General features: G+C 42.1%; 1 protein-coding gene across 1 annotated transcript; it reads right to left on the bottom strand.

Annotated features, from left to right (window-relative positions):
- Positions 1-9,915: 9,915 nt before the first annotated feature.
- On the bottom strand, positions 9,916-18,436 carry MAL2 (mal, T cell differentiation protein 2). Its single transcript, XM_026040745.1, has 4 exons — positions 18,302-18,436; positions 16,930-17,100; positions 12,373-12,531; positions 9,916-10,092 (listed from the first exon to the last, which is right to left on the bottom strand). Exons 1-4 carry the CDS (start codon positions 18,434-18,436, stop codon positions 10,021-10,023), a joined length of 537 nt encoding a protein of 178 aa, XP_025896530.1. The 3' UTR covers positions 9,916-10,020.
- Positions 18,437-18,819: the final 383 nt, after the last annotated feature.

Raw genomic sequence — 18,819 nt, 5'->3', positions numbered from 1 at the left:
CCCTTTGGACTTATATGACATTACTGCTAAAGCCAGTGGGCTGGAAAATGGCAAGTTTTCCAGCAGTTCCTCCTATTGGAGACAACCCAGGAAGCYGGGCAGCCTCTTTACTGAGTCCAAAGGCAACTTGCTACCTTTTAATGCATATCTGAATAAAAACTGCTCCCAGAGGAGCTGTGATGTTGTGAACCTGTCTGAAACTCTGGCAGTGGAGGTGCCCTTCCATCTGGATAGAGTCCTGGGCAACGTGCTCTAGGTGGCCCTGCCTGAGCAAGAGCCTTGGACTAGGTGACCTCCTGAGGTCCCTTCCAACCTCAGCCAYGCTGAGGTCCTGTGATTCTGAGAAATGATTTTGGGCAGAGCAATCAGCAGGAGGGATGTCCTCAGCTTTGGACCTCAAAGCAAGTAGCACAGTCACAGAGAAGGGGTGTGTTTTAGAATAGTGGCAAATACTTCTGTCACTCAGGCAATCTAAACAGCAACACACACATTCATTTACTTGCAGAAAATGCCATGTAGGCTGTAATAAAAAAAAAAAATGGTCTTAACAATGAGAGCATTTTTCAGTGATGATCATGCAGCCTCAGCTTTGACCAAAAAAAAAGGCAGTATTCCTTTGGTGTCAAGGGGACTCATTAAAATTGAGGGGTTAAAGAGGTGATAGCTGTAGCAGGAAACCCTGTCTATAATTAAGGTAACATAATGCTTTCATTTGAAAGACTTTTCAATTGCTCACAGTCTGCCAAATTTTAAACCATTTAGRCTGAAATTCCCCATAGTGGGTGTTTATTTTTGACTGAACTATCTGGGAAAGGTTTAATCAAAAGTGGTTCAATTGTTTCTAACAATTGCAAAAAAAAAAAAGAAAAACAAAACAAAATAAAAACTATCAGTTCTTTGCTAACAATTCCTACAACTCTACTACTGAGAAGCTCCACGGTTTGTAGGGGAAAAGAAGGAACCCATCTGCGTCCTAGGCTCCTAGAGCAGCGCTAGCACCMCTGGCATTCACAGAAGCAGGGCAAGTCTGATTGCACTCAGATGCCAATATATCCATACCCAGGAACATGCACAAAGTGCTGGCCTCAGTGCCCAGCTAAGYGTTGACTTCCTGTAGCTCTGCACTGAGTCCAGGTTAGGTTTGGTTTGGTGCTTATCTCAGCAAGGTTGAAGTGTGTCATGCACAGTGACAAAATCCTTGTCTCTCCAGGCTGTCTGAGATGCCCAAGTGCAAGCACAAGAGGGATGAGGACCACTGCCTGAAGAAGGGTTGAGAGAGGAACAGGTAGGACTTAACTGGTGTGAGATCTTGTGAAACTAGAGTGCAATTGCCCTCACCTCTGGGTTGTGAAATCCCAGCACCATCCACACACGTTACTCAAGCAATATAAGTGGTACGTGGATGTGTTTGGTATTTTCATCCATGAGCACGTGTGTAAAGGCAGCTGAGCCCTCAAATAATTATGGAAGAAAAGGTAATAAACAGGCGGAGAAAAGACAGAACAGGAAGTATTTTGGAAAGGGCTAAAAAATACATGGATAATAAAAACCTTCCTGTCAGTGAATTTTCCTTTTTGATAGCCTTATATTTTTATTTAGCTTAGTTTGTCCCTGATGAAAAATCTGAAGAGAATTAGTTAAAGGATAAGATAGAGTTTTCTCAGATGACTAGAGCGGCAGGCATTGTATTCATTTAGTGTTCCCAAAATTGTGTATAAGAACATGACCTGATTTTACCTTTTGTTTTTCCATTGCCATATGAAGGACCAGGAGCCAACAGTTATTTATATGTACCAAATCAAGCAGAGTTTATGCTGGGACATGTAAACTGTACCTTTCCTTAAAAATATGAATTTTGCTGGCTGGTTCTCAAACTATCATTTGGCCTCAGGCCTCAGACTGCAGAGTGAGCCCAGCAGCTCGGTGAAGCAGTGATGGGGCATGCAGGTCGGGCTGCATGGCAGGTCACCACTGCAGGTAAGGATGTATCCTGCACAGGAAGGCTCTAGGAACCCTCCCACTTGGAAGAAATCACAAGGTGCTTTGCAGGACGTGAGAAATGCCTGGTGAGTCACCCATCTGACGTGGGGAAAGGAGATTCCACCTCAACCCTTTTTGCATAAAGAAACATTAGTTTGTTTAATGCCTTTTTGAACAGGCTGGTGTTGTTTGCATCCACAATCTCCTGTGGTGGCAAGGTCCAGAAATTCACTGCTTGCTGTGTAAGGAAATAATTTCTTTTATCTACTTTAAACTGATCTTTCACTAGTTGTATCAGGTGCCTGTTAAATAGTTACATGTTCAGTTTAACCACTGCATTCATCATCTTAAAATCTTYATTATATCCCTCCTCAGCCTTCTTCTCTCCAAAATGGAGACTCAGTATTTTTGCTCACTCTGTGTTAGATAACAGCTTCAAACCTTTGACCATTTTTGCTGCCCTTTAACTCTGCTACAAGATATGAATGCACCAGTTTTAAAAGTAGCAACAGTGCTTGCCTTGGTCTTAATAATATTTCCACATCATGTCCAACATTTAATTCACTTTTTCCTTGCCRTTGCACATTGAGCTGATGATTTCAGAGACCTACCAGCACTGGCTCCATGACCTCTTTCCTGAGCTGGAACTGTCAGTTCAAATTTTGTCTGCAGCAAGAATGCTATTGATCATTTTTCCTAGATGCATATATCTGTACTATCATTCACCTGCCACCTTTGTCAACTCATTCTTGTGAAATCCTCAGCACCTGCATAGAAGTTGACTATCTGAAAGAGTGCATTGTCCTGCAACCTTAGGAATATCTGTGTGGTATGAACTGGTTTGGCTGTCATTGCAATGGAGCTGACTTGGTCAACATTCATAACTCCCAGGGGAAAAGAAAATTCTCCCAAAAGCTCTTAGTGTGTGAAGCCTAGCTCCCATTTGTCTAACTTAAGTGTAGCTCCATAGATTTCAAGGGTGTATGTTTTACAGTGCTCAAAGAAGAGAACAAAGCCAATTGATTCCTGTTGGGAAAAGAGAAATACTGCCTTCAACTCCCTGTTAGCTCTTTAGAATAGGAATTCTGCTGTCAGGAACTATCAGTCTACTGRTTTCATAACTGATAAATATGAAATGTCTAACATAAACATCCCGACACAAGTATGAAACAGTGCATGAGACTAAGTTGTTGCTATGTCTGCTCATAATAAAAAGATGAAGACATAGTGTCCATCCTTTCAAATGTTCACATAGGTTATAATAAGTGCTCCTAACTGCATTCCTGGGAGCTTTGCTTATCTAGAAATCAGGGTATGCAAAACCGTTAAGAATATCTGGCCAAGGATGTTCCTCCATCTGCACTTTGAGGGCAGTGAGGAGCTTTCTGTGCTTGCAGCTCCATCTACTGGTATTAACTGGCCCGTTTTCCTCCTTTGATTTGCTGGGTACAGAAACGTTATCTTGTTCTTTTTGGAGGTCTTTTTTGAATGACAGTTTTTGACATTCAGTAAGGAGGTTAATTCACTTTCTCCAATATCCTTTCCTTATAATAATAACACACTGAAAAATATTTGATATGCATTTGATGCAAATAAATGCTCTTGGGGCCAGAACTACGTGTATATTCTTTTTCTGCACATTTTCCGCCTCCATTTCTCTTTCTAGTAAAAGGAATATCAAATGCATGATAKTTTCATGGTGCCTGTATGGGCTTAGATAGTCCCAGAACTGAAGGTGAGTGTCAGCTCCTCCTGGCTGGTATGAACCAGGTGCACTCAGTTCTCTGAAGGACCCCTGTAACTTCACTAAATAGTGATACTACAGCAGTTTGTGGTGCCAGGATGTGGACATGGCTTCGTATCTCGTACACGTGTCCCATCATCGCCAACTCTAAAATTAATCAGCACTCATTAGGCACATCACTCAGAGCTGTCAGACTCTACAACAGGTAGGTTTACCTTCTTATCTTAGAGGCTTAGGCTTTCTAAATCTGCCATAGCCACAAAGCTTATTTTTCCTTTAATGGAAGCAGCTAGTCCAGCAATAACTTACCCCAGAAGCAGTCTCCTTAAGAGAAGCAAAAAGTGACACAAGGCCAAGGAATCTGCAATACTATTTATTTCAAAGGTCAGCTCTATTTAGTGCTGAGGGAAAATTCTGTTCTTGCTTCCATTAGTGAAATTCCTCACTGGCGACCGGACCTCAACAGAAGCTGCATTTATATAACTAAAAGCAACATTTGGCCTCACGTTCCTAATGAAATTTCTCTCTGAGGTAGCTCTGTGTTTTTCTGAGATACTTTTGCTCCAGTTTAGCAGCTCCAGTTTGTTGTTTGACAAACTCATTACTGGGTATGTTTACATTCTGTATCAGGTCAGGGACCGAACCTTGGGCTCTGGCCCAGGAACAGCTGTCACTGCTATGGCTCAGGTCAGGCATCTGTGTCGGCAACCACATGACACCTCTGGCCAAGTGAGAGTCTTCCTCCCTTCTGTCCTCCAGCTCCTCCTGGACCCCATGCTGATAGAAGGAATTGGGAAGTGTTGCTAGGAACATTTCSTCTTCCCTTTTGCTTCTGGATTTTGGCTTAAAGCATCTAGTGATGGTTCACTCCTTATTCTAACAGCCCATGGCTCTAAGCTGGCCCTAYAGGCTCCCCAGGGCTTCAGGTCCCAGGTCAAAGTATTTACAGTTTGGAAAACAGGTATACTCAGGAGCCAGGATCTGGGTTCAATGCCATATTTAATAAAGGAGACAGATGTAGCGAAGTGGTAAGGCCTCAAACCTCCCACCTTTCAGCCAGTAGGCCTCTCATGCTCTTTTTTATGCCATAACTTTGTATGTTATCTTGATGAAATCAGCTTAAGCACATCTGTGAATCACATCTGCACTGCGTTGGTTTCTGGCTGTCCAGCCTGTCCGGATCACGCTGCAGCTCCCTGCCTTTCTGCATGCCTGGCTTCCTTCACAAAGCCTAGAAAGTGGCAGGGAGGAGGAAGAGAGGAGACACCTATTCAGATTTCACCATGGCATCAAGCTGTGACCTAGTTGGGGTCGCCCGGACCAGGAGGCTGGAAATATTGCCAGCTCCTGTATTTTAGAAATAATCAGGAAGATCTACGGTTCCATTAATTACATTATTAATTACATTATGCTACATCATGTTTTCCACTTGAAAAGTAACTGTAGAGCCCACAGCGCTTCTACTGACAAAGTTAAAAAATAGCAAAGGGTTTTTAAAAACAAAGCACTTTTTGCCTCATTAGTCTGACTCATAAAGCTTACTGAACTTAAATAATACTGTAACACAGTAGTATTAAAACCTAAACATTTGTTACAAGCTCGTAATCATATTGCTATACAGTCACAGCATCTTCATGCAGGAAAAGAGGGCAGTGTGTGGTCCTCGAGAGGAGTGCGGTAGGATCCTTTGCTTTGCAAGGAACCCAGCTGGGCTTGTCTTGATCCGGTGATTTATTGTTTGGTGCTACTGTCTCCACAAYTAACGGCCATACTTTCTTGAGATGACCAGGAAAAGCTGTTTGGATGAGRTTAGAATCTCCAATGTTTCTTTTAAGATTACTAGCACTGTTGAAATAAGTCTGGATTCACAGGGCATCATCTTTGGACGAGWCCATCTCTGGAGCTAGATACTGACCCTGGCTGTGTTGAATATATGTGCAAAAATGCTGTCGACTGTCTGTCCAGAGTCTCCAGAATCTGTGTGGACACTTGCAGGAATCCCAAAGCAAGCAAAGTGTTAAAAACATCTCTTGCTGTAATCTGATTTTATCATTGGGCTTCCTTGGAAGGTGGCTCAATGAGTTTTTTGCCCGAATTTAGCCCAAGTTTCTAAGCAGAAGGTGCTGCGTCGCAGTAGAGTTGATGCAGRACTAGGACATGGTGTACAGGAGGAAGCAGTGAAAACCTGAGGTTCCTGAGGACCTCCCTCCTCTCTTAGAGGTGGAAGGCAGATCAGTGCCTCAGATAGGAACTGCACAGAGCCTGCTTACAATGGGCTGATCAAAAACTTCAGGTCAGAACACCCAGAACCTCCCGTGTTTGATCTAAGAGCACTAGCTCGGCACGTCAAGTCTCCCTTTGACTCATAATCCTGCACAAACAGGTGTTCTACCTCTTAACCCCGTGTAGCTAATTGCCAGACTAACATCACTATGCCAGAGACAGAAATAGGAAAGGACACATACACCTCGCACGGTCTTTCTTCTTATATATAGTACTATATATACCATATAACACATATATACTGTAGTATATATATTATACTAATGTATGCTTTCCATTGCTATTTACTGACTTTAATCAGTAAATTTCTTTCTAAAGAATTTTTTCTAAATTAATCAGATTTCTTTCTTCTGCTGATTTTCTTCCTCTGTGTCTCATCAAAGGCCAATGTCATGCCAAGCTGCACAAAATACAGATCAGAAACCAATAGCACAAACTCACTTTGAAGTGAATGGGTTATAACTGAGTTTTAAGCTCACCTAAATACTAATTTTTGAAATCCAGAGASAAAAATCATGAACCTCAACATTTGAAAAGAAGAAATTAGAAGAAGAAATTTAAAAAGAAGAAGAAGAAAAAAAAAAAGATCAGAGGAAGTACATTGGGAGTTATGTCCTTTTGGAAGTAAAAGAAAGACACCGGTCCAGTGATTTTTCAGTGATTTTTCTATAACTTTCTATGAAGGTGGCAGCTTTGTATGACCAGTGGTTCTTCCTCACTCACCTTTTGCAGCTGCACTTTATAGCTGGATTTCAAAGAGGCATTCACTGACTTCAGGAAAGCTCTAAGTAACACACATAGGAGTGAGGAAAGTAGCTGTGTCACCTTGGACTATTTCTAGACATGGAGCAATATGGTAGTAATCAGGAATTCCATGAAGCATTTTTTGTGCCTTTTCTGAACACGTTCTAACAAAGGTTTAATGTTCTAAAACGTTTCATTTTGTTTCTCTTTAGCAATAACCAACATCTTTTTTTCTGCTTCCTGCACACTTAAAAAAAAAGTCTCCTCAGGATAAATACATACCAGCAGTTACTAATTATTTGCATTTAAAATAATAGAGTATTTTCTGATTCTAAAAGAGCGGGTATTTGCATGGCATCAGAGATATTCTGGCACTGTGACTTTGCATCAAATAGAAATGTGTGATGAAAACTCTCTTTTGGCATCCATGGTTTCATTACTTGCACCTTAAATTAATTCAGCCAAATCTATCTCCCTATCTCCTCCCCTGTTACTTCTGTTCTTTGGAGAGGTCTAAGCTYGTATTCCCCAAGATAATCAGAGACATATTTGGGAATTGTTGTACATGCCATTTGCGAGATGGAAGAGTAACTTTTATCAAACCTGGCTTTTGTGTTATCACCCGTAAGGAGTATCATGAGGATTAAATGCTAACCCCCTCTAAATATTTGCATACAGACATTCTAGGACAATGTACAGTGTGACCTTTTGAGTCACAGATACACTATTCAGGAAGCTAAAAAAGTAATACAAACTTAACTTGCTTTTCTATTTTCATTAAGAATGTGGCAGCTTCCTCGTTCTATGTCCTCATTAGATCTTCAAAATCCAGCAAAATGTCTTCAAAGTTAACAGAAAAAACTTCCTTTCACTCCTTTTTYGCTATGAAAACTATTTTTTTCATTATTTCAGTTTCTGCTTCTCACTTTTTTTGGTCTTCGATACTTTCAGAGATTAAGAGTTTTTAAGAGTTTAGCTTCTCCTTGCTGTGCAAATAAGGTTTTCATGCTACACTCATTGCTCTGTTTCCTGTACAAGCAGCTACAAGCCCAGGAGCCTCGAACAGGCCCCATCTGAGTGTGCAGGGCGCAGTGAATGTCCCCAAGAGCAGCCTCCCTTGCAGCTGGGGCTGGCCCCAGGCTCCACTTCCTCACTGCCCCCCATGCCACGTCATGCAGCAAAGCCAACGTTCAGAATTAACCTTACCATAAATGTGCCTTCTCAAAAGCTTTAGCCTTAATATATTCAGCATCAGTTCAGTCAAAGCTGCAAGGTGTTTCTTTATTTTTTCCTCTTCATCGTATTTTTCAACTTTGGAATGAATAGCCAGAGAGCTGCCATACATATACACAACATTATGCAACTTTAATGCTGTTCAGCACAGGTCTTCATTATTATACATTCATCCATATACTCCACTGTAGAAGTATTTTATACAACATGAAGTATTTTTGAAGTACATGTCTCTAGATAAAACATTCACAACAGAAACTTCCAATGCAAGTGGAGAATTAGAAAAATATTCAGGCAGAGTACAAAATCCTTGGAAGATAAAAAATCGCAGAAAACAAGAGACATAAAAATGTCTCACTGCAATAATTCAGGAGGAACGAGTGGTCCCCGCAGCCAGACGGGCTGGTGCTTGTTGCTGTGAACCTGGTGGGAACCTGTCCTGGGGCAGCCAGGACTGAGGGGCAACCACTCCTGAGGGTGGCTGGCTCTCAAGGATGCTTCCAGATGACAAAKCTGTGACAAATCTGACAAAGCAGCCTTCACAGCAGACGCCCTTATTTGCTCACTGTGAATGAGTAGGCCAGGGAATGAGGAAAGTCCTGTCCTTCCTTACCCAGCCACACCACTGGTGTCAGGAATTTTCATGAGCGCTGGCAGGATGTGGCAGGGAAGTTGTTCTGCAAATKACAGGGAGTCTTTTTTTCTCTCCAAGATTAGCAATTTGGTTTGCTAATTGGATTGCTAAAATTTGGCACTTTTCACAACAGCTACAATTATTTGCTATCTTTTTTTAAAGAAGAGTTTTGTTGCCTGCTTAACAGGCCGTGTGCTGAGGAGCAGAGTGCAATACTATGTGTTAGCTTTGTTACCTTAACTTTGCATTTCTAATATTCTGTATCATTATATATCTGGGATATTCAAAGCAGGCTCAATTAAACTTTATTGCTGCCAAAAGCAACTCCACAGAGGGTGGACCACTTTGCATTCCCTTGCTTTCAGCAAGATGTTGCAGAGACACATAARGAAAAGCCCAAATAAAAACACCTTTACAACACTGCAGATTTAGGATTGCAACGAATTCCACACCACAAGAATTGAGGTCAGACATTATTCACCATTTGGTAATATTTCATTCAAATGATATTGACTCACATAATAAGTAACAAATGCAGCACTTGAAGTAGCAAAAACAAAACCATACTCCAAAGGGAAACAGTGCAAATATTCCTGTTAAACAAAAATATACCACGTATATATACACACAACACAAATGCACTGTTTTTGTTCTGCCGTATAAATAGATTTGATAAAGTTAAATCCATGAAACTAATGAACTACTGACTGACAGTCCTAGACAGTTTCCACCTACTGAAAAAACACAGTAAGCTTGAAGGATGAGATCACCATAGCTGAACATGGTTGTAAAAGAACATCAAAAGATCGCACTGGATGGCATTTCATTTTTTTTCCCTCATTATATCAATCTTTAAAATAATATATACTAGAGTGATACAGTAAAAGTCAGCTTGGGCTCTGATCATGYAAGGAGCAGATACAGAAGTCCAAATACTCTATAGGGAGCCTCAAGTCTGTAGCTCCATGGAAATCATCATAAGGCTGCTCAACACCTAAGGCCCAGTCACGGGATTTAACAAGGGGAAGCATTTTAGCTGCCTACACTAGTAACATCCATTTCATTTCCACTTTATTCCTCTTCTGTTTTAGCACCAAAATTCAGTTATCTCCTACTGATACATCTATTTATCAGTGAATTGTGTAATACCATACAATGAAGAGAGCAATTCTTCTAACTAGTTTATAGTAAAACTAGAATAGGAAGAGAGGGAAACCTGTTTTCAGTTAAGGAAATTGTGATAAGGGGTTATTCGTATTTTCAACACTTTTCCAAACAGACTCTAAGGAAAAAAAAAAAAAAAAAGGCTTTTGGAATTTGGAATTACATTACAGTAAAATAGACAAGTGGCATTTAATTTGATCTGAAGTGGAACACTTGAGCATTGACTTCTCTTCAACTGCTATAGCTTCCATCTTCTTAGTGCCAGTGCTGTGCTGCAGCCGTAACAAACAGCTGTTGCAAAGGCAAAAATCTAAAAAAGGAGTAGAAAAAAAACAGCGTGAACCACACATTATATTGCTGCACACTAATATACTAAATGAGCACCATAACACAGACTCAAAAGCTGCCTCACCCACCCAAAATGCTCTTAACGTAAAGGTGTGGATTCTCTGAAGTCTTCTCACGAACTTCTCTTGCAACCCCTGTTACTACTTTTAAGTTAGTTGCTAGCTTCAGACGGCATTTTAGAGTAACATATGAACCAGAACATCTGAACACGCACAGGTCATGGCACAAACTGGTCATTTACATCTATATTTCAGCCTCTTTTTGCCCAGGCTGCGCAAACTCATTCTACTTTCGCTTTGCTCAAATACTAATCTCAGATTTGTCTCTAGGTGAATGTTTACCTATAGCAAACAGACAACTATTCACCTGCCGAAACAAGGAAAGAGATTCAAATCTGGCCTCCTTGACCAGCCGTTAGAACAGTTTTCTGGGAAATGCCAGAGAGTTTCTGCTGCCTGGARAATTTACAGATTTGAAGTGAAGGTCGTGCCAGAGCAAATTTGAATACATAGTGTAAATCAGAAGGAAGAATTGAGACACTAAACCGTTGAAAAAGAAGTCGCTCAGGAATGATGAATASTCTCCCATACGGATTCAAGCAGTGGATAACATCCCTGGTTATGCACACAGACTTTGACGTCAAATGCAAGTTTGGAGTAGAGGTTATGTCTCAGATCCATCAGTCATATAAAAAGAAAATATACAAACACTTTCATTACACACGTTTTGTAAGACAAAATTGAACAGGGCTTTACCTKGTATTTTCTCCATGTACAGCAGAAGATTATGTTAGTGATATTAAACTAACTGCCTTAAGTGACTACATTATTTTTTGTACATTCTGATATTTTAGTTAGGTACTCTAGGAAAAAAAAGTGAAGGCACTAAAGATTACAGTATCTGATTTGCCATTTCCTAGCTTCTTTTAAATTACAAATAACTAGGATTAGTTACAAGAAAGCCTTCTCTTTCCCKATCTTGACAGGAATTTGAAGATCTCAAGGACTTGCATTCTCCCTAGTGAAAATATCAAGGAATGATTAAAGGGCTTCTTGGACACTCCAGTGTTCTGTTACCAGACAGAAAGACTGAAAAGACTGGAGAAAACGATTTTACTGTATGTGCAGTGGGCTCTGAATACCCTGGGCATGTAGAGCTACAGCTGTGCTAGAATTTGCTTGCTTAGTATAAAGTCCTCAATTGGTCTGGGCAGGGCTGTGAAATATGACTTCTGTCCTTGTGCCACATACCCAGAGAGGGAGCAGGTGTGAGAGAGTGATCCTGGCAACTAGGTCTCTGTGAGGCATTCTGGACTTGGAGACCAACATGCCCAACTCACTCCTTCAGAGCCCAGCCTATGGAAATGACCTTTCCTTTTTATTTTACTTTTGCAGAACAAGTGTGAACGTCACCTTGGGTTCATTTATTTTTATGCCAAAGCAAGTTGAAGGGAGGGACTAGATTTCGGGGAAGCTGTTTACCTTGCAAAGATGCATGGTTTATTTTTGAGGACAACAGAATGGGTTTTAGAAGCTTAATAATATATCCAGTGCTTCAAGGTAACAAAGACCCTCTGGGAGATTAAATAAATAAATAAACAAACAAACAAGACTAGTAGTAGTTCCAGTGCTCTGAGTTCAGCCTATTGGCACACCTCTAACTGCCCTTCAGGAGTCCAGACATGGATAGAGGTAAAACCTGGTAGATTTTTCTGGTGCAGCTCTGYACACACACACTCGCTTCCTCAGATGCAGTGGTTCAGTGATGATGCTGCAGTCATAGTGCTAAAAAGGCCAGCTGAGTTGAGGCTGCCTGCAAAACCACTCCAGTCCTCGCCATAAGGGACAGCAGGCCCTCCTGCAGCTAATTTCTATGTCTGAGGCCAGTGGGAGCATATATGGAGCTTCACAAGGAGCACAGGCTTGAATTTCAGGCATCATTCTTTGATGACAGTTATCATCTTTTTCTGCATTTACAAAGTATCTCTATCTAAAATAATAAGCTGTATTGTTCATGTAATTAAAATACTGCTGTGAAAAATAGCAATTAAGTATCACACTATCATGGAGTAAAAGTTTATTGCAATAGTTATGTACAGCACTATGAGAATATTACTGCTCTCAGAAAATCCTTTCTCTCTCAAATTCCCTTTCCATTCCAGCTTGCTGTTAACTTCCTAAGTTGGATGATTAGAGTTTACAACAGACTTGCATGTCTTAATACACATTTATGAAATACATACCGAGGCTGCTATGCTTATGTTATACTCATGATCACCTAGAATCGTCTCTCGTGTAGTGGAATTAAAGTTACGGGGTAAATGATGCAGAGATGTAGTTGCTGCTTGCAGTAGAAAGGCTCCAAAATAAAAGACGAAAGTAGCCCCATGGAAAAGAAAATCCTGAAAAGCAAATAACAGAATCAGTCTGGGCTGCAGAAGATATCTAACTTTCCAGCCTTAGTACCAATGAAACCCAGCACTGAAACATGAAATGTATGAGCACCAGTAACAATAATTTCAGATAAACAGCGCAAAATCCATCTGAGAGTTTAACCAGGACTTGGTTAAACCACTTGCACTTAACCACTTGGTTAAACCACATCCACTTGCAATTATAACAGCACAACAGTAACAGAATTAGTGATAAATCACAAGCCCTCCTCCCCAAATTCTGTCAAATTAAGAGGCATCTGCTCAGCTATGTGCACATACATTGAACTTTACGTTCTAAATAGTCCTAAAGTGATCTTAAGAACTCTTTTCTCTTATAAGGCCTATATAATTATAATAATAAAAGATATATGGGCTCACAATTCAAGCTTGTAGTTCCCAAAATTCCTTCTCAGCTGTGTTCTTCTTCTCACGCTTAAATTTTCTTTCTGCAAATGCCCAGAACCACATTCATCTTGACACAGATGAAGTTTACCCACAGGTACAACCAGAGGCCAAGAACTAAGGTATTTCCTCAACTCTAATGCTTGTCTCTACACAAAACAGAGTATCTTGGGGGGTCCTTTGTGATATTGCTGAATGAAATGGCTGACTCTTGAGAGAAGAGCAATTAGGATTTACCTTAATCATACTTCTCTCCTGCCTTTCTCTAGGCTAGTCACCTAATGGTGAAGATTAGGTGAGCACAATGTTTAGGCACCTAACTCATGTTTCTGGCACTTAAAAAAACAGCATGAGTGCTTAAATCACTTTGTGGATTAGGCCAAGCCCAGCATTTCAGGCAGCAAGATCCGTGACCTGCTTCAGCACATTTTTAAAATGTCTAAAATAATCTTCCCCAATCTTCCTCTGCTGATAGGTCTGCAAAGCACTCATTTGCAGTCCACGCAGTTCCCAAGTCCACCCACAACCTGCCTTGTGCACACAGTTATGCAGACACAATTCTGAATCTCTATGGGAGTATATTAYGCTTTTTGATGATACTCACATTATATAGTCAATCTACAACATCAATGAATTTATTCTGCATTTGTAACTCACTTAAGTACAAATGACTACTAGTAAATCAAAAGTGAAAGCACAGGATATGCATATGTGATTTGACTGCAACAGCATCATGTGCACTAGACATAACTGAGCAATACCCTTCACTTACTGTCTGATATCAAGGTAAAGATGTGCTGCAATTCCCAAATTAGAGAATTGTTTCTTCACAGACGTCAAGTTTTCTTTTAGTTTAAAGGTATTTGCTTTGCAAACTCATAAATCGTTCTGTATTTGATAGGATCTGAAACTACTTAAGTGTCAGCGGGGTCAGTTTTGATAGGTTTTGATATAAGCTGTTGCCACAATTTTCTATTCCGCTTAAACCAGGAATGACTATCTCTTAATTAAAGATCATTTGAGGTCAGGTCATAGAGGGCACTATTTTTCTTCCTGACTGAAAATTATTGGGAACCCAAGTTTTGGAACAACACCTGCAATATCCCTGGTTTCTAGTTTTCTCTCTTTACAATTACTTCCCCTTGGAGTATCATCAGGAAGCCCCACTGACACCATCAGAACTAAGAGGATATAGGAAAGTAAGTGGCTTTATCATCTGGTTTCAAGGCCTTTAAGGATTCACTGCTGGACAGATACTGTCCATCCTAAGCCCTGACATTATCAGCTTTACAGTACAGCACAGCAGTGACTTGAAAGGTCCGGGTAAAGCTGGTCAAACAGATCTAAGATTCTTCTTTTGGGATGCTGAACACCTGGCACATTTTATTCAGTGTTCTTGACTGTACTTTTCTGGCACCAGGGCTTGCAAAGGAGCATAAATAGCTCCTTGAGGAAAGCAGGGCTGGCTGCACGCAGAAGAGGTATTTTCAGAAGAGACTCATTTCCTCCACTCACCTCCCAAATCTTGATTTTCTTCTCCTGGCAGCACTTACAACAAAGCTATGTAGCACTAGTTAGGTTTCACTTTGGTACAGTCATGTAAAGGTTGGTCACTTTCTGTGACCAAAAAACCCAAGATGTCACTATGGAGGGTTTTTTGGTTGTTAATAACTTGTTAGTACAGTGCCTAATTCTCCCTTGCCTTAGAATTTATATAACCATTGAAAACTCACACAAAGTGTTCACAAAACACTGCCAAATCAGTATAAAACATTAGTTCACATCTAATTTTGTAAATGAGTGTATTGTGAGTCAGGCTGTAAAGAACAGTATTTGCCGCACCATCTGGCTGAATACAGAGGAATGTATCTCCATAAGGTCTGTATTTTCTCCCCAACTTCTCCACTGTGCAGCATCTTATTTCTTAAGTATCTGTATCAACATCAATGGCGTTATCCATGACATAAACTATTACTAAACACAGGCCTATCAGAATCCCATGCTGTTTTTCACATGTACATTTAAGGTGCTTGAATCTTAAACATTTGCTTAAGCATCTTTAAATGTAGAGTTAGGTCTCTAATACAACCTGCCATGACTATTCTCATTTTTGACCTAATAAAACAACAAGTTACTTGTGAGTTCTACCATAAATTTAATTTGGGATGGATGTTAACTTAGTTATGATCACTTTTTAGATGAAGTTGTAGTAGAGTTTCATAGATAGAGCTTTTGCACAAGCTGTTTAGCACTCAGCTGACATGGAAAGTTTCTCCATAATTGAAATCACATGAACTGGACCAAAATTAACCCAACAACTAATCACTGCTACCACCTAAAAACCAATATTGGAGATATAGGAGTGTTAAGATGAATATTTGTATAGCATTTCCAACATACAAAAGGCTATGCCCTCACCCAGGAATCCTTCTAAATAGATGTATGATTGTAAATTGGCAAACAGTTTCAATGAAACTCAGGACACCATTAATTTACTTTAGTTAGGCACATGCTCAAGGGCTCTGCTACATCATAATTTGTGAGGATGTCATAGCATAGATCCCTGCAAAGCTCTTTGTAATTACCCTAACTCATTATTAGCTTAATTACTGCTTGTATCGTGCTGGAAAGCTAATGTTGCATGCATGCATTTGCTATCAAAGTGCTGCAGTTTGTTTTGAATAGAATCTAGACTGTTAGGACTGATRGGTTTCAAGGTATCTGTCAGAGACCCAAATGGAGGAAGCTCTACTTYGCTTCACAGAGGTTTCATTTCAAGGGACTGTCTCTAACTAACTGGAACACTAACAGAGATAACCCCAGATGTTGATACTGAAGCATACAAACCTAGCTATAATCAAGAAAACTGTAAACACAAACAAAATGAGCCACACAAGAGAGAGGTGAAGGTGATCAGCAGCTACACACTAACACAATGTAATATTTTAGAAGCTCTGATCTTTTSGGAGTATTTTTGGAAACTGTTTCTTCTGACATTTTTGCCACTCTTGTTATTCATTCACAACACTGTAAAACAGAACAGTACCATATTGTTCTCAGCTACTTATAGCTAAAAATTCAAAGGAAGTTCTTAATGATGCCAAAGGAGAACATAAACTATCAAGCAATAATCTGAGATATCCATGAGGTTTGGTAGGAAAAAAAAAAAAAACAGAGCCAATGAATGCTTGCCTCCCACCCCCCACCTTTTATTTACGTATTTATTTAAATATTTAACGTAATAAGAAGGTATATTCTGCAAGAACCACTAGCACAAGCCATAATGCATGAAATCTTTTCTTTTTACCAAAGAAAAGCTGATCAGAGCATAGGTTTGTAGTATCCCCTGACTTCCTCTAAGAAGAGGAACTTAAATCTCCTAAAAAGATATTAAGTTACGCTGCATTGCGGGTCACACTGTCTCTATCACACATCAACACTGTGCTACCAAAGGAATTATCCTAAAAAGCAGCTGAAGGCTTTCACAGGAGCACAGCTCCCCAAGAGACTTCCTTGGTCCTTGAGCTTAGTGCTAATCTCAGAGAACCACACAGCACAGCGTRCTCACAAATGTAGCACTTCACTCACAATATCAGAAGGATCTTCCTATTTCTCATTATTCACAGGGTGTTACCACCACTACTCTAATAGTTAAGAAATATTTCTTAATTTCCAGTCTGCAATTATTTCTGGCCAATTTAAACCAATCTGTTGTCATGCCTTGTTAAACTAGTCCTCTTCCTGGTGCTCATGTCTTCTACGTGTCTGTAGAAGACAAGTTTGCACCTTCATTCACACTCAAATATCCGTGTTGCTCTGCTCTGTCTTCTTCAGTCTGAATTCCTCTGTTTTGAGCATTGTTTTTCTGTTAAAATCACAGGCCAAGGATTACAGCTATAAGTACTTCTCATTAAGTGATTTCCTATTTATGAAGGAAACGGAATCCTTAGAACAGACTCTTACTGCCTGGTTCCAGTTGATGGCAATCCTGTTTGCGTAGCTGAAGAGGAAGACGCAGAGGAAGGTGACGGAGAGGAACCACGCGGTCACGGCCACGAACATCACCCATCCCTGCAGCAGCGGCAGTGGCACCTGCGTGGCGGACACCAGAATCCAGACCACCGTTCCGAAGAGCTGCAAGGAAAGCAACACGGGTTGGGAGAGAACCTGTACTCTGTCCCCTCYGCCTGAGAACCAGCCTTTAACATCAACAAGTCCTCGGGTTACTTTTGGAGCAAAGAGGAAGCACTTCAAAAGCACTCGAGGAGCCTAAGTGCCATTCTCAGAAGCGAGAGGCACTACGYTGACGTTAAAAGGAAGCCCTGCTAAATTCTTAAAAGCTTTTAAATGACCCTTGAAAATGGGATTTACAAACCCAGCTTGCTCATATGCTACTCCTGMAAATTTTACCCTTAGGCTCCATTTGAAGGGAATACAGGAAATGGGAAAACATTGTTGACACACACATTCCACGACATATGTAATAYCCATGTATACTGTCAACATATACCCGAAAACTAGCATGACAACAATGCACGTGAGATGTGGATTCAAACTTATGCTGTTCAGTCCTAATCAAATAAGATACAGATTTTTTAATTTATTATTTATTCTGTTGCATCCTGTTTTTCAATGCATTTGGAATAAAGTGCTGGAAGGGAACACATGAAGTGCAACRGAAGACTAGAATAAGTTGAGCTGTAAATCCTGTGGCAATGACTAGAAAAGCACTGAGTTTTTCAGAGTTCTTGCAACTTGGGGAAAAACTCAGCCCCACAAACTTTGTTTGCAGCATATGGATCTCAGTGGGCTGAAGGATCATTTACATGCCCTTATGTAGCTTATTTAAATTAAGCCCTGGTCTAACAAAGGGCATGATCTACCTGCAAATCCTGTCTTTTTTTACACATAATGGCGTTTGCGGGGGGAAAAAGAGGTAATTTCCATTTGCAACAAGCTCACTTATTACACAAAATTGCCGCGATGGTCCAGGCTGCTGGGACACAACAGCCAGGATTAATTCCAAAGCGGCTACCCCTTCCCAGCCCTGCAGAGCTGCAGTTCCGGAGCGAGCGCTGCCCTTCCAGCCCCGAGGCACCCGGCGCCGGGGCTGGACGCGGCGCCTCCCCGCGCAGGTGCCGCTGCTCCCGCCGCCTCGCAGCAGCCCACACAGCCGCAGGGCCGGCTCCCATGGGGTCCCGYAGGCTCCCGCAGCCGCTTCCCGGGGCTCCCTTCCCGGCTGCCCCGTGCCCCCGGGAAGGGCTCCCGCGCTCCCAAGATGGCAGCCCGCGCTGCCCCGCGGGACGGCGCCCCCCGGCGGCCGCCGCTCACTCACGATCTCCAGCGAGATGAAGGCGCCCGAGTAGGTGCGCAGGATGTCCAGGCCGGAGGGCAGCGTGACCCGCGGCGGCGGGAAGTAGGCGGCGGGGTTGGGGGGCGGCGGCATGGACGAGCCCCCTCTGGGCAACATGGTGCTGCTGGTGCTGCCGGTGCTGCCGCCGCCGCCGAGCGCGGCCAGGTGGAGGCGGAGGAGGAGGAGGAGGAGAGAGCAGGTGCGGGGGAGCGAGCGAGCGAACGCGCCGCCCCTGCCCAGCCCGGCCCGAACCGGGCGGCCGCCCCGCCCCGGAGTCCCCGCGGGGCCGCCGACCCGCCCCGGCCCGCCCCGGTACCGGCACCGGCACCGGGCGGCGGCAGCGGCCGCGCGGACTGCGCGACGGGGCGGGCGGCGCCGGGCGCACGGAGCGAGCGGGACCCACGGACCGACTGACGGACAGAGGGACTGACTGACGGACCGACTGACGGGGGCTGCCTGACGGACTGGGGCTGCCTGACGCACGGGGACGGGGGGTAACT

The sequence above is a fragment of the Nothoprocta perdicaria genome, unplaced genomic scaffold (genome assembly GCF_003342845.1).
Source record: "Nothoprocta perdicaria isolate Ctin4 unplaced genomic scaffold, notPer1 scaffold_263, whole genome shotgun sequence".
NCBI lineage: Eukaryota > Metazoa > Chordata > Aves > Tinamiformes > Tinamidae > Nothoprocta > Nothoprocta perdicaria.
Note: the sequence above shows the minus strand (reverse complement) of the source record. Positions and strands in the feature narration are given on the sequence as shown.